Below are 14,230 nucleotides of genomic sequence, written 5' to 3' on the forward strand. Positions count from 1 at the left end.
AAGACAATTCCAAATGTTTTTGTATATTTGCCTTTCCAAAAGTCCCGTAAACAACGGAGATGAAACACAGAAAACACTGATTTTGAGCTGTTTCAAAACAACCGTTAATTCTCATGGATGGTATTCAGTTAATGAAAGAAAAAAAGCATATTTGTAGCCTGTTTTTTCTGTCTTGAATGATGTTTTCTTTGATGAAATATAAAGAAAAGAAAAAAAATGTAAATATGTTATTAAATTATATGTCACATGATCAGTAATATCATTCTGACAACATTTTCATGAAGCTGGTTTTGACACCCAGCTTGTTTAAAAGTTTTGCTGAACTGAGCACTTTGCAAACCATCTGGTATGTTTGTTTATTTCAAAGGTAGACTGAGTGCATTCTGCTGATCATTTTGATACATATTTCAGACTTGTACTCACTGTGTGATGATGGTAGTGTGGTGTGTGATAATAGTGATGTGTGTGATGATGGTGGTGATGTGTGATGAAGGTGATGTGATGAGTGGTTTGTGATGGTGTGGTGTGTGATGATGGTGATGTGGGGGAAGAGGAGGGGGGTGTAGGCTGAGGGGGCCTTTGTGTGTTTGAGGAGATCAATGTAGAGTCAGCAAACAACATTCAGCCTGTTATTGCTGACTTTACTGGTGACAGTGGACTGAAAAAACCCACACAACACAGACTGCATTGACGTTTTCTCTTTTTTTTTTCTTTTTTTTTTTTCTTTTTTAATTTCATTTCATTTGATCTTTTTAAAGATGATAATGTAAATCATGAATTTGTTAAGGAAAACAATTTGTATGCACAGCAGACACTCCAGCAGGTACAAGCGAAACCAGGTGGGCAGAGAAAAGTACTCCAGATTATCAGCATAAAAGATACAGATGTATTTGAAATGAAACAGTTCTTTGGTCTGATTTTACTGCTGGATAGGCATGATGATTTTTATTTTATTTTAAGAAAACTGATTTGACTGAAAGGATTGGACAATCACATCTTTGTTGTTATCACTGAGAGTAGTCACAATAATTATGTATATATCCTTTTTTTTTTTATTGTGGTTGTTCTGGAATAATTTGTGTGTACAGGTATTATCAATTTTGTCCTGAAAATATATTACTGTGCAAATTACTTGACTAATGTTTGAAATGAAAAAGTAGTGAAAAAAAGTGAAACACTGATATCAAAAGAATTGCATTTCATTGGGAATGTGCAAAATTAGAAAACATCACATGTTTTATGTTCTTTATTCATTTAACTTTAAGAAAATATATGCTTTTATGGGTATCTCTCAAGTAACAGTGCAAACAATTTTTTTTTAAAGTATGTACCTGTTTTGTTGTTGTTGTTGTTGTTGTTGTTTTTTGTTTTTATTGATAACCCTGGCAGATTGATTTCACTTAAATCTTATTTCCCTGACAGCAAAAGGGTTAATGTCTCATTTAAAACTCCAGTTGTATGGAAATGTGTGTTGATTTTCATCAAGAATCCAGTAACAGAAAGGAGGAAAGTTGACAGAAATATGTGTTCATGTTAGTCAAATTCCAGTATGATAAAGGAGGAACAGAAATGTGTGTTGATGTTTGTCAAGGTTCCAGTACGAGAAAGGAGAATTGATAGAAATGTGTGTTGAAGTTTGTCAAGGTTCCAGTACGAGAAAGGAGAATTGATAGAAATGTGTGTTGAAGTTTGTCAAGGTTCCAGTACGAGAAAGGAGAATTGATAGAAATGTGTGTTGAAGTTTGTCAAGGTTCCAGTACGAGAAAGGAGAATTGATAGAAATGTGTGTTGAAGTTTGTCAAGGTTCCAGTACGAGAAAGGAGAATTGATAGAAATGTGTGTTGAAGTTTGTCAAGGTTCCAGTACGAGAAAGGAGAATTGATAGAAATGTGTGTTGAAGTTTGTCAAGGTTCCAGTACGAGAAAGGAGAATTGACAGAAATGTGTGTTGATTGTCAAGGTTCCAGTACGAGAAAGGAGAATTGATAGAAATGTGTGTTGATGTTTGTCAAGGTTCCAGTATGAGAAAGGAGAATTGATAGAAATGTGTGTTGAAGTTTGTCAAGGTTCCAGTACGAGAAAGGAGAATTGATAGAAATGTGTGTTGAAGTTTGTCAAGGTTCCAGTACGAGAAAGGAGAATTGATAGAAATGTGTGTTGATGTTTGTCAAGGTTCCAGTATGAGAAAGGAGAATTGACAGAAATGTGTGTTGATTGTCAAGGTTCCAGTACGAGAAAGGAGAATTGATAGAAATGTGTGTTGATGTTTGTCAAGGTTCCAGTATGAGAAAGGAGGAGTGCTAACAGACACAGCCCCACAGCCTTCACTTCTCCACAGTGTTCACCAACTGTTGGAGGTAACTGTGATGTGTGATGATAGTGATGTGGAGTGTGATGATGGTGATGTGGTTTGTGATGGTGATGTGGTGTGTGATAATGGTGATGTGGTGTGTGATAATGTGTGTGATGATGGTGATTTGGTGTGTGATGATGATGATGTGATGTGTGATGGTTATGTGGAGTGTGATGATGGTGATGTGGTGTGTGATGATGTTGTGTGTGATGGTGATGATGGTGATGTGGTGTGTGATGATGATGATGTGATGTGATGTGATGTGTGATGAGTGATGTGTGGTGATTGAGTGTGATGTGGTATGGTGAGTGGTGTGTGATGTGGTGTGTGATGATGGTGATGTGGTGATGTGTGTGTGTGTGTTGGTGATGTGGTGATGGTGTTGTATGATGATGGTGATGTGGTGTGGTGATGTGGTGATGTGATGTGTGTGATGATGGTGATGTGGTGTGGTGTGTGATGTGGTGATGTGGTGTGTGATGGTGAGGGTGTGATGTGGTGATGTGTGGTTGATGTGGTGATGTGTGTGTGATGATGGTGATGTGGTGTGTGATGATGGTGATGGTGATGTGGTGTGTGATGATGGTGATGTGGTGTGTGATGGTGATGGTGACGTGGTGTGTGATGTGGTGTGTGTTGTTGATGATGGTGATGTGGTGTGTGATGACAGTGATGTGGTGTGTGATGTGGTGTGTGTTGTTGATGATGGTGATGTGGTGTGTGATGATGGTGATGTGGTGTGTGATGACAGTGATGTGGTGTGTGATGTGATGATGATGATGATGTGGTGATGGTGATGTGGTGTGATTTGATGATGGTGATGTGGTGTGTGATGTGGTGATGGTGATATGGTGTGTGATGTGGTGTGTGATGTGATGATGACGATGTGGTGTGTGATGATGGTGATGTGGTGTGTGATGACTGATGTGGTGTGTGATGTGATGATGATGATGTGGTGATGGTGATGTGATGTGTGATTTGATGATGGTGATGCGGTGTGTGATGTGATGATGGTGATGTGGTGTGTGATGACAGTGATGGTGATGTGTGGTGATGGTAATGTTGATGTGGTGTGTGATGATGGTGATGGTGATGTGGTGTGTGATGATGGTGGTGGTGACATGGTTTGTGATGTGGTGTGTGATGGTGATGTGGTGTGTGATGATGGTGATGTTGTGTGTGATTATGGTGATGGTGATGTGGTGTGTGATGATGGTGATGTGGTGTGTGTGTGATGTGATGATGTGGTGTGTGATGGTGGTGATGTGGTGCGTGATGTGATGATGTGGTTTGTGATGATGGTGATGATGATGCGTGTGATGTGATGATGGTGATGTGGTGTGTGATGTGATGATGTGTGGTGATGGTGATGTGGTGTGTGAAGATGGTGATGTGGTGTGGTGATGTGTTGTGTGATGGTGGTGATGGTGATGTGGTGTAGTGATGTGTTGTGTGATGGTGGTGATGGTGATGTGTGTGGTGTGGTGTGGTGTGGTGTGGTGTGTGTTGTTTGACAACAGGAGAACCAGCTGCAGCATGTGATGAGGTTTGTGGAGATGGAGAAACACCATAACAAAGCCCGTCCCCTGCTCCAGCACCTGCACAACACCCGCACCAAGATCCACAGCCTGCTCCATCACCACTTCTCCACGCAGCCAGGACATGCACACATCGGCTGGTGAGTGGAGCAAGGTTTGGGTGGTGGGGGTAAGGGAGAGTGATGATTTCCACAGTATTACCAGAAGGAACATTGATCTCCTTCCTGCACTTGCTGTGTCAGCTGAGTAGCAAAACCTAAACAAATACCTTTATTGATTCACTGGGTAATAAAGAACATGGTTCATTAGTGCCAAACAGATGTCAGTCTTTCCATTCCTTCCACGTGTGTGGCTGTGGATGTCAGCATGACACTGGACAGCTGACAGGACGTGAATCACAAAAAACAATGACATTCACTCTGGTAAGGACACACAACTTGAAGCCAATGCTGCTTTTACAAAAAGGGTAGAGGAACATGGTCAGACACTTCCGTTAGCAACTGTGCAAACTGGCAGAGGTGTTGAGCAGCATTTGTTTGATCTGTCTGCCCTTGGAGGAGGGAAGGTTAATGTAAGCATTTCATAATTGTATTGGGAAGTTACCTCATTCCCTAAGAAGAAATCTTGCCTTCCATATCTTCTGACTTCTGTCAGAGAATTTCTTTCCTGAGAGCCATTTTCTCTGCCCCAAGCCATTCAGGGTGCAAATGGCACAGTCACTAAGAGATCTGAGTTGACAGGAAATTGGCTGGCTTTCACCAGCCAAAGGATGCATATTTTCATGGTTTAAGCTAGGCCTGCAAGGGGTTTCAGTTCATGTGGAATGTGACGCTGTTTCAGTGCAGGGGCATTCTTCCTCTTGCTCAGCTGCTTAAATCCTCACCAGGCCTCATATGAGCTATTCCTCTTTCAAAATCTTGGGATGTGTCTGGAATTTTAAACTCCATAATTGTTCTGGCAAAATCACACAACAGCTGAATCAGTCTTTTGGATTTAATTGCTCCTCTCCCTTTTCACTCATCTCCCACTGCACTCCTCACTCCTCTCCCACTGCACTCCTCTCCCACTGCACTCCTCACTTCTCTCCCACTACACTCCTCACTCCTCTCCCAGTGCATTCCTCCTTTCCCACTGCACTCCTCTTCCACTGCACTCCTCACTCCTCTCCCACTACACTCCTCACTCCTCTCCCACTGCACTCCTCACTCCTCTCCCACTACACTCCTCACTCCTCTCCCACTGCACTCCTCACTCCTCTCCCACTACACTCCTCACTCCTCTCCCACTACACTCCTCACTCCTCTCCCACTACACTCCTCACTCCTCTCCCACTGCACTCCTCACTCCTCTCCCACTACACTCCTCACTCCTCTCCCACTACACTCCTCACTCCTCTCCCACTACACTCCTCACTCCTCTCCCACTGCACTCCTCACTCCTCTCCCACTACACTCCTCACTCCTCTCCCACTACACTCCTCACTCCTCTCCCACTACACTCCTCACTCCTCTCCCACTGCACTCCTCACTCCTCTCCCACTACACTCCTCACTCCTCTCCCACTACACTCCTCACTCCTCTCCCACTGCACTCCTCACTCCTCTTCCACTGCACTCCTCACTCCTCTCCCACTACACTCCTCTTCCACTGCACTCCTCACTCCTCTCCCACTGCACTCCTCTCCCACTGCACTCCTCACTCCTCTTCCACTGCACTCCTCACTCCTCTCCCACTACACTCCTCACTCCTCTCCCACTGCACTCCTCACTCCTCTCCCACTGCACTCCTCTTCCACTGCACTCCTCACTCCTCTCCCACTGCACTCCTCACTCCTCTCCCACTGCACTCCTCACTCCTCTCCCACTGCAATCCTCTCCCACTGCACTCCTCTCCCACTACACTTCTCACTCCTCTCCCAGTGCACTCCTCACTCCTCTCCCACTGCACTCCTCTCCCGCTGCCTCACTCTCTCCCACTGCACTCCTCTCCCACTGCCTCACTCCTCTCCCACTGCACTCCTCTCCCACTGCACTCCTCTTCCACTGCACTCCTCACTCCTCTCCCAGTGCACTCCTCACTCCTCTCCCACTGCACTCCTCTCCCACTGCATCACTCCTGTCCCAGTGCACTCCTCTCCCACTGCCTCACTCCTCTCCCACTGCACTCCTCACTCCTCTCCCAGTGCACTCCTCACTCCTCTCCCACTGCACTCCTCTCCCACTGCACTCCTCTCCCACTGCACTCCTCTCCCACTACACTCCTCACTCCTCTCCCATTGCACTCCTCACTCCTCTCCCACTGCACTCCTCACTCCTCTCCTACTACACTCCTCACTCCTCTCCCAGTGCACTCCTCACTCCTCTCCCACTACACTCCTCACTCCTCTCCCACTGCACTCCTCACTCCTCTCCCACTACACCTCACTCCTCTCCCAGTGCACTCCTCACTCCTCTCCCACTACACTCCTCACTCCTCTCCCATTGCACTCCTCACTCCTCTCCCACTACACTCCTCACTCCTCTCCCAGTGCACTCCTCACTCCTCTCCCACTACACTCCTCACTCCTCTCCCATTGCACTCCTCACTCCTCTCCCACTGCACTCCTCACTCCTCTCCCAGTGCACTCCTCACTCCTCTCCCACTACACTCCTCTCCCACTGCACTCCTCTCCCACTGCACTTCTCTTCCACTGCACTCCTCTTCCACTGCACTCCTCTTCCACTGCAGTCCTCACTCCTCTCCCACTGCACTCCTCTCCCACTGCACTCCTCTTCCACTGCACTCCTCACTCCTCTCCAACTGCACTCCTCACTCCTCTCCCACTGCACTCCTCTCCCACTGCACTCCTCACTCCTCTCCCACTGCACTTCTCACTCCTCTCCCACTGCACTCCTCTCCCAATGCACTCCTCACTTCTCTCCCACTGCACTCCTCTCCCACTGCACTCCTCACTTCTCCCAGTGCACTCCTCACTCCTCTCCCACTGCACTTCTCACTTCTCCCACTGCACTCCTCACTCCTCTCCCACTGCACTCCTCTCCCACTGCACTCCTCACTTCTCCCACTGCACTCCTCTCCCACTGCACTCCTCACTCCTGTCCCACCGCACTCCTCTCCCACTGCACTTCTCACTTCTCCCACTGCACTCCTCACTCCTCTCCCACTGCACTGCTCTCCCACTGAACTCCTCTCCTCTCCCACTGCACTCCTCACTCGTCTCCCACTGCACTCCTCACTCCTCTCCCACTGCACTCACTCGTCTCCCACTGCACTCCTCACTCGTCTCCCACTGCACTCCTCACTCCTCTCCCACTGCACTCCTCTCCCACTGCACTCCTCACTCCTCTCCCACTGCACTCCTCTCCCACTGCACTTCTCACTTCTCCCACTGCACTCCTCACTCGTCTCCCACTGCACTCCTCTCCCACTGCACTCCTCACTCCTCTCCCACTGCCTCACTCCTCTCCCACTGCACTTCTCACTCGTCTCCCAGTGCACTCCTCACTCCTCTACCACTGCCTCACTCCTCTCCCACTGCACTCCTCACTCCTCTCCCACTGCACTCCTCATCCCCCCTGCACTCCTCACTCGTCTCCCACTGCACTCCTCACTCGTCTCCCACAGCACTCATCTCCCACTGCACTCCTCCTCTCCCCCCAAAAAAGACACTAGCAAAATATGAGTTGCTCCTGTGTTCGGGAGCATACCGATGTGCCTACAGCCCACAGATTTCATAAGTTTGTGCCTTTGGCCTTCCGTGTGGGCGTGTGGTGTGGTGTGTGCGGTGTGGTGTGGTGCTGTGTGGTGTGGTGTGGTCAGCCTGTGGGTGCAGGGTCAGCTGGACGAGGTTGGGGAGAGGACGGCCAGAGACACGTACCGGGAGCAGGCAGAGAGGCTGAGGGAGAGGGTGGCTGGGGAACAGGCCTGTAGGGATACCCTGCTCACACTGCACCGCAAGATACAGGACTTCCAGGAACTGGCCGTGAGTTGGACATTGTGTCAGGCAGTGTGTCCACTTTTGGGGGCTTGTGTTTGTTTATGCTTATAAAGGGAAGAAGGGAGAAAGAAAGTGTTTGTGAAAGGATGAGAAACTGTATGCTGGAAACGTGTGTCTATATGTTTGTGCATTTGTGTGCGTTTGTGTGTACAAGGGATAAAATATATTTATGAAGGAAATGTTAGAATGAGCAGAAAAGTGCTGATGGGGATACATTGTTTTGTACCCTACACATCCAGGATTCTATTGAAAATTTTAGGATTTTCATGAAAATGGTGTTTGTGAAGAATTTCACTCTCTTTAGAATGTAGGATTTTTCAAGTGTTTTCTCTCTCTGTGTGTGTCTATGTCTCTCTCTCTGTCTCTGTCTGGCTCTCTCTGTGCACCCCTCTTTGTCTCTCCTCAATAGATGAAGTCATGCCGTGCAGCCTGCCATTGCAGTATAGTGTCTTGTCACGTGTCACTGACACACTGTGTGCTGAACACGGACCATTGCAGTATAGTGTCTTGTCACGTGTCACTGACACACTGTGTGCTGAACATGGACAGCTGTGCAGTTGGTTGGCTGCTGTACAGCGCCACTGGGGATTTCTTGAAGCAGGCTTCTGTGAAAAAATATATTTCAGATCAGTATTGCTTTTGAGAATACTACTGTATGAATTTGACTGTTTACAAAAAAGAGCATGTTTTGGGTGGTTTGAAATGTTTGTTTACAAATAGAAGCACCACCATCAGAACCGGTATAGAAAGTGAGGAGCTTGTGCCTTTGTCCCCTTGATGGATATATGCAGAAATTGGAATATGCATTTAAAGTTCCTCTTCACCTTGTCAACATTCTGTGGGTTATGGAATAGTAATAATAAGAATAATAATGGAAATTTATATCGTGCCTTCCAAAGCTGAAGGTGCTTCACAGTATCTGCAAAAAGTAATGACAAAGAAACTTCTTTTTCATTCGTGGGCTGCAACTTCCACGTTCACTCATATGTACAGAATCAGAATCAGAATCAATTTTAATGTCAATTAAACCTGAACAAGGTTTATAAGACACGCATGCAAAGTTACATGAAACCACGCACAAAAAAAAGAAAGAAAAAGAAAAAAAGAAAAAGAAAAAGAAAAATAGATAAATGCTGAACAAGACATTGTACATGAGTGGGCTTTTACGTGTATGACCATTCTTACCTTGCCATGTAGGCAGCCATACTCCATTTCTTAGGGGTACCAAAGAAACAATCATATGGCATGGTGTATCATGCAAAAAGATAACAAGTAACAAATGTCACACACACTAACACGCACAAATGGACACATGCATGCACAGGTGCATAGACATGTACACACACACAGGCGCACGCACACACACACACACACACACACACACACAGAACACAAACACACACACACACATACACACACACACACACACACACACACACACACACACACACACACACACACACACACAACACATACATATGGTTTCACGCATGGCGTGCGCGCGCGCACACACATGCACATGTGCACACAGAACACACACACATACACACTCACACAGAACACACACACACACACACAGGCACATGTGCACACACACACACTCTCACAGAACACACACACACACGCACGCACACACCCACACTTTTTTTCCATCCTCATGCACACACATCACAATCAAATAATCAGTCTGGATGGAAAAAGCATGTTCTTAATGGTAGGGAGGTGATAGGCCTTAATCACGGTAATGGGTAAAGAGATATGTTTTCAGGCCTGAACTGCAAGACTCCATGGACTGACTGTCACTGTGTCAGAGAGAATATGACGTAGAGTTCCAGAGCTTAGCTGCTGAGAAAAAAAAAGCTTGTTGGCCATGCAGCATGCTGTTTGTGTTTGAAAGTAGGAAACTGAAAGAGCCTGGTGTCAGCAGAGGATTGAAGGGTCCTGGAGGGAATATATATATATATATATATATATATATATATATATATATATATATATATATATATGGAGAAGTTCAGGTAGATACTGAGGAGCAGAGCCTGTGATAACTTTCAAGTAGAGACAGGGGCACTTGTATTTTATTCTTTATTCAATTGGAATCCAGTGCAATTCATAAAGTATAGATGAGTGCAATGTTGATTTCTAGATGATTTGTAAACGAGTGTGTCAGCAGAGTTCTGAATGTGCTGAAGAAGTTTAATGACAGACTGAGTACAGCCAATGAAAACAGAGTTGCTGTAGTCGGGACAAGAAAGGATTAGGAAGAGACACAAGCCTTGGTTGCTTCTTCTGTAAGAAGTGAACGAACTGAAGAGACACATTTGAGCTTGAAGTAGGCGAGTTTGCAAGTTTTTGCAAGATGCTGTTTCAGGGAAAGTTGGCTGTCAAGAAGAAAGCCAAGGTTACAGCCAGTCAGAAAACTTGATTTCTCAGTCAGCCAGTGGGAGTGAAGTAGGAACAGCAGTCAGCCAGTGGGAGTGAAGTGGGAACAGCAGTTAGCCAATGGGAGTGAAGTGGGAACAGCAGTTAGCCAATGGGAGTGAAGTAGGAACAGCAGTTAGCCAATGGGAGTGAAGTAGGAACAGCAGTTAGCCAATGGGAGTGAAGTAGGAACAGCAGTTAGCCAATGGGAGTGAAGTGGGAACAGCAGTTAGCCAATGGGAGTGAAGTGGGAATAGCAGTTAGCCAATGGGAGTGAAGTAGGAACAGCAGTTAGCCAATGGGAGTGAAGTAGGAACAGCAGTTAGCCAGTGGGAGTGAAGTAGGAACAGCAGTTAGCCAATGGAAGTGAAGTAGGAACAGCAGTTAGCCAATGGGAGTGAAGTAGGAACAGCAGTTCCAGTGGGAGTGAAGTAGGAACTGCAGTTAGCCAATGGGAGTGAAGTAGGAACTGCAGTTAGCCAATGGGAGTGAAGTAGGAACAGCAGTTAGCCAATGGGAGTGAAGTAGGAACAGCAGTTAGCCAGTGGGAGTGAAGTAGGAACAGCAGTTAGCCAGTGGGAGTGAAGTAGGAACAGTTTCAGTTTCAGTTTCAGTAGCTCAAGGAGGCGTCACTGCGTTCGGACAAATCCATATACGCTACACCACATCTGCCAAGCAGATGCCTGACCAGCAGCGTAACCCAACGCGCTTAGTCAGGCCTTGAGAAAAAAAAAAAAAAGAAAGAAAGAAAAAAAAAAGGTGAATAAATAATAGATAATCTTACATAAATAAATAGATAATAATTATGATATAAAAAAGGTAGTAGTAATGATAATAATAAAATAATAATAATAATAATGATAATAATAAATAAATAGATAAATAAATAAGACAACAATGATGATAAATAAGCAAATAAATGTAAAACATGAAGACACACATTCATACATACACCCACACAATTCTCAGATCATTCTCAGAGGATAGGTACACAAATATATAAGCATGCACTCAAGGCCTGACAAGAGCGCTTGGCCATGCTGCCGTCAGGCATCCGCCCAGCAGATGCGGTGCAGAGCACATGGATCCGCCCGACCACAGTGTCGCCTCCCTGACGGAAACTGAAGTCGTGAAGCTGAGTGGTTATGCCGGGAGAATTCAGTTTCAGTAGCTCAAGGAGGCGCCACTGCGCTCGGACAAATCCACACACGCCACACCACACCCGCCAAGCAGATGCCCGACCAGCAGCGCAACCCAACGCGCTTAGTCAGGCCTTGAAAAAAAAAAATGAAAAAAAAGGTGAATAAATAATAGATAAGCTTACACAAATAAATAAATAAATAATAAATAATAACTATAATGTAAAAAAAAAAGAAAGAAGAAAAAAAAAGAAAAGATAAATAAGCAAACAGATGTAAAACATGAAGACACACATTCACATATACACCCACACATGCATAACAGATATGCACCGAACATGCAGTTTCACAGATATGAAAGCACAGTCGAATACATATAAACGTACATGAGCTCCAACACACACACACACACCACACACATTACCCTGCACCTCCTCTACCCCCCTCCTCCACACACTCATTTCTAGTCTACGTATCACAGCTTCCACGGCACACACACACATACACACACACACACACACACACACACACACACACAGATGAACACTTACTTGTACAAGCGCACACACATATGCCCATATCTCCACACACATATGTACAAAGATGTATATATATATATATATATATATATATATATATATATATATATATATATATATATATATATATATATATATAAGTTCCAATATCCTGTTGCTCCCACAGTGTAGGCATGCATACACTTACATACCTCATCCTCTACCCCACCTCCCCCCGCACCCCCACCTCCCCCTCACACACAGACACACACACACACACACACACACACACGCACGTGCACAGAACTCTACTGACACTTGTGTACACTTACACTCTCGCGCATACACAAACGCACTCAAAAATACAGACCCACACATGCACACAAACACACACATACACACATGCACAGAGGCTGCCACTGATTGGCCGCAAGAGGGATGGGAAAAGATCTCTGATGCCAAGTGTGTTGCTCAGTCTATTGTATTTGGAAAAGCCCACAGAGACTCTGTCCCGTTTTGAAGAAATTTGCGCAATGTTGGTTTGGAAATGATGCCGATATTTGTTTGATTAGCAAAGCATCGTGCTCTACCTTTCATGTTAGACTTACGGCCACTCCCTCTTTCTGCTTTTATTTCTTTGAGGCGATCGATGGTGTGATGGCCTTGTACCTGTTCTTTTTGATATTCTTTGACTTTTCTGAGGATTTCCGATTTTCCTAGATGTAGGCTGCTCGTTGGTGTTGCGTTACCAGCAAGTCTGTCAGCTCGCTCATTTCCCTTAACACCTGCATGTCCTGGGCAGTATGACCATGTGAGTTGTTTAATCTGAGAGTTGCGCATTGCCTTATGCCACTCTGGGCTTCCCATTCCGTTTTCAATTTTCTGTATGAGGTTCATTGAGTCGGTTAGAATCATGGCATGTTGGTTTCTGGGCGTATGGATGGACGATAGCCACTGGAGGGCATGTGTCACAGCTTCAACTTCCATCGTTAGGCTGGAGGTTGTAACTTTGTAGGCAGCATTCTCTTCCCTAACTGTTTTTTCATTTTGTTTCGCAGTGAATCCCCAACCAGATTGGTCTTTGGTGACTGAGCCATCTGTGTATATGATGATGTCCTCTTCTTTACTGTTTTCTTCTATGAGTAGTTTCACTTCCGCATCAGTTTTGCCCTCTGGCCATTCCTGACAATGTCTTCCTAGAGTGGGTGAAATGGCTGTGTTGAATAGATGGTTGAGGTTTTCGGGGTTTTTCTCTAATTCTTTTGTTTCTTTCAGGTCTTGTAGTCGGCATACTAGCTGGATTGTGTCTTCTGCTTGCCCCATCCATGATCTTCCTCGTCCTAGGCGGCTGCCTTTTGGTTCTTTGACTGCGTCATGCAGTGGGTTTTGAGGGTTTTCTAATGCTTTGAAGTAGGTCTTGACCTGTTCTAACTTGTTTCTGGCCTGCACTGAAGGAAGGTCAAGCAGGTATCGCATGGTTTCTGTGGGCGTGTCTTTTGTTGTTCCAAGGATCAGCCTCATAGCTTCATTTTGGACTCTTTCTAATTTTAGGAGGTTGCTTTCAGACGGTGTTGTTAGCCCAAGTCCGTAGTCGATCACACTGAGGACGAGTGATTGGTATAGCAGGAAGAGGTGGCGTTGTTCAGTACCTTTGGTTGCCATTGTTTTTAAGACTGAAAGGCCCTTTTTGCATTTGAGAACAGTATTTTCCGTATGTTTTCTGAAGGTCAGCATCCTGTCGAAGTGTATTCCTAGGTAGCGTAGGCATTCAGTTTTCTCGATCTGAATCCCATCGAGTGACACAGAAGGTGGTGATTTGCTCGCGGTTCTGTTGTTGAGGGTGCACAGCAACGTTTGGGCTTTCGCTGGATTGATGGAAGATCCTGTGTCTTTGCACCATTGAGCAATATTGTTTAGTTGTTTCTGGACGGCTTTAGTTCTTTCCTGAGCATCTTTCGAAGTTTTGAAGACCAGGCCATCATCCGCAAGAGTAAGCACCCGAGCTATTCCATTGTTGTTTAAGTCTGCAAGGCCCTTCGTGTAGACATTGTAGAGGACAGGAGAAAGCGGAGACCCTTGTGGCAGTCCCATGGATAGTTTAGAAGGTGCAGACATCCAATCTCCGAGGTGTAGGACGACGGTTCTTTCCTGAAGCGCTGCTGCTATCCATCTTGTCAGTGTCAAGCTTACTCCATACCTTAGTAGCAGCTCCATGAGGTGCGCAAACTGGACCTTATTGTAGGCATCTTCAAGATCGATTGCTACT

The 14,230-nt window shown here is 45.5% G+C and overlaps 1 protein-coding gene across 5 annotated transcripts in view; it reads left to right on the top strand.

Moving 5' to 3' along the window:
- LOC143277480 (HAUS augmin-like complex subunit 5) overlaps window positions 1–14,230 on the top strand; it is a 92,151-nt gene that overhangs the window by 21,626 nt on the left and 56,295 nt on the right. For all 5 annotated transcript variants that reach the window (XM_076582327.1, XM_076582328.1, XM_076582329.1 and 2 more), the window contains exons 10-12: window positions 2,275–2,356; window positions 3,873–4,030; window positions 7,709–7,871. In XM_076582327.1, coding sequence (XP_076438442.1) covers window positions 2,275–2,356; window positions 3,873–4,030; window positions 7,709–7,871 — 403 coding nt within the window. The remainder of the gene's footprint in view (window positions 1–2,274; window positions 2,357–3,872; window positions 4,031–7,708; window positions 7,872–14,230) is intronic.

This window comes from Babylonia areolata, chromosome 34 (assembly GCF_041734735.1).
Source record: "Babylonia areolata isolate BAREFJ2019XMU chromosome 34, ASM4173473v1, whole genome shotgun sequence".
NCBI classification, from domain to species: Eukaryota; Metazoa; Mollusca; class Gastropoda; order Neogastropoda; family Buccinidae; genus Babylonia; species Babylonia areolata.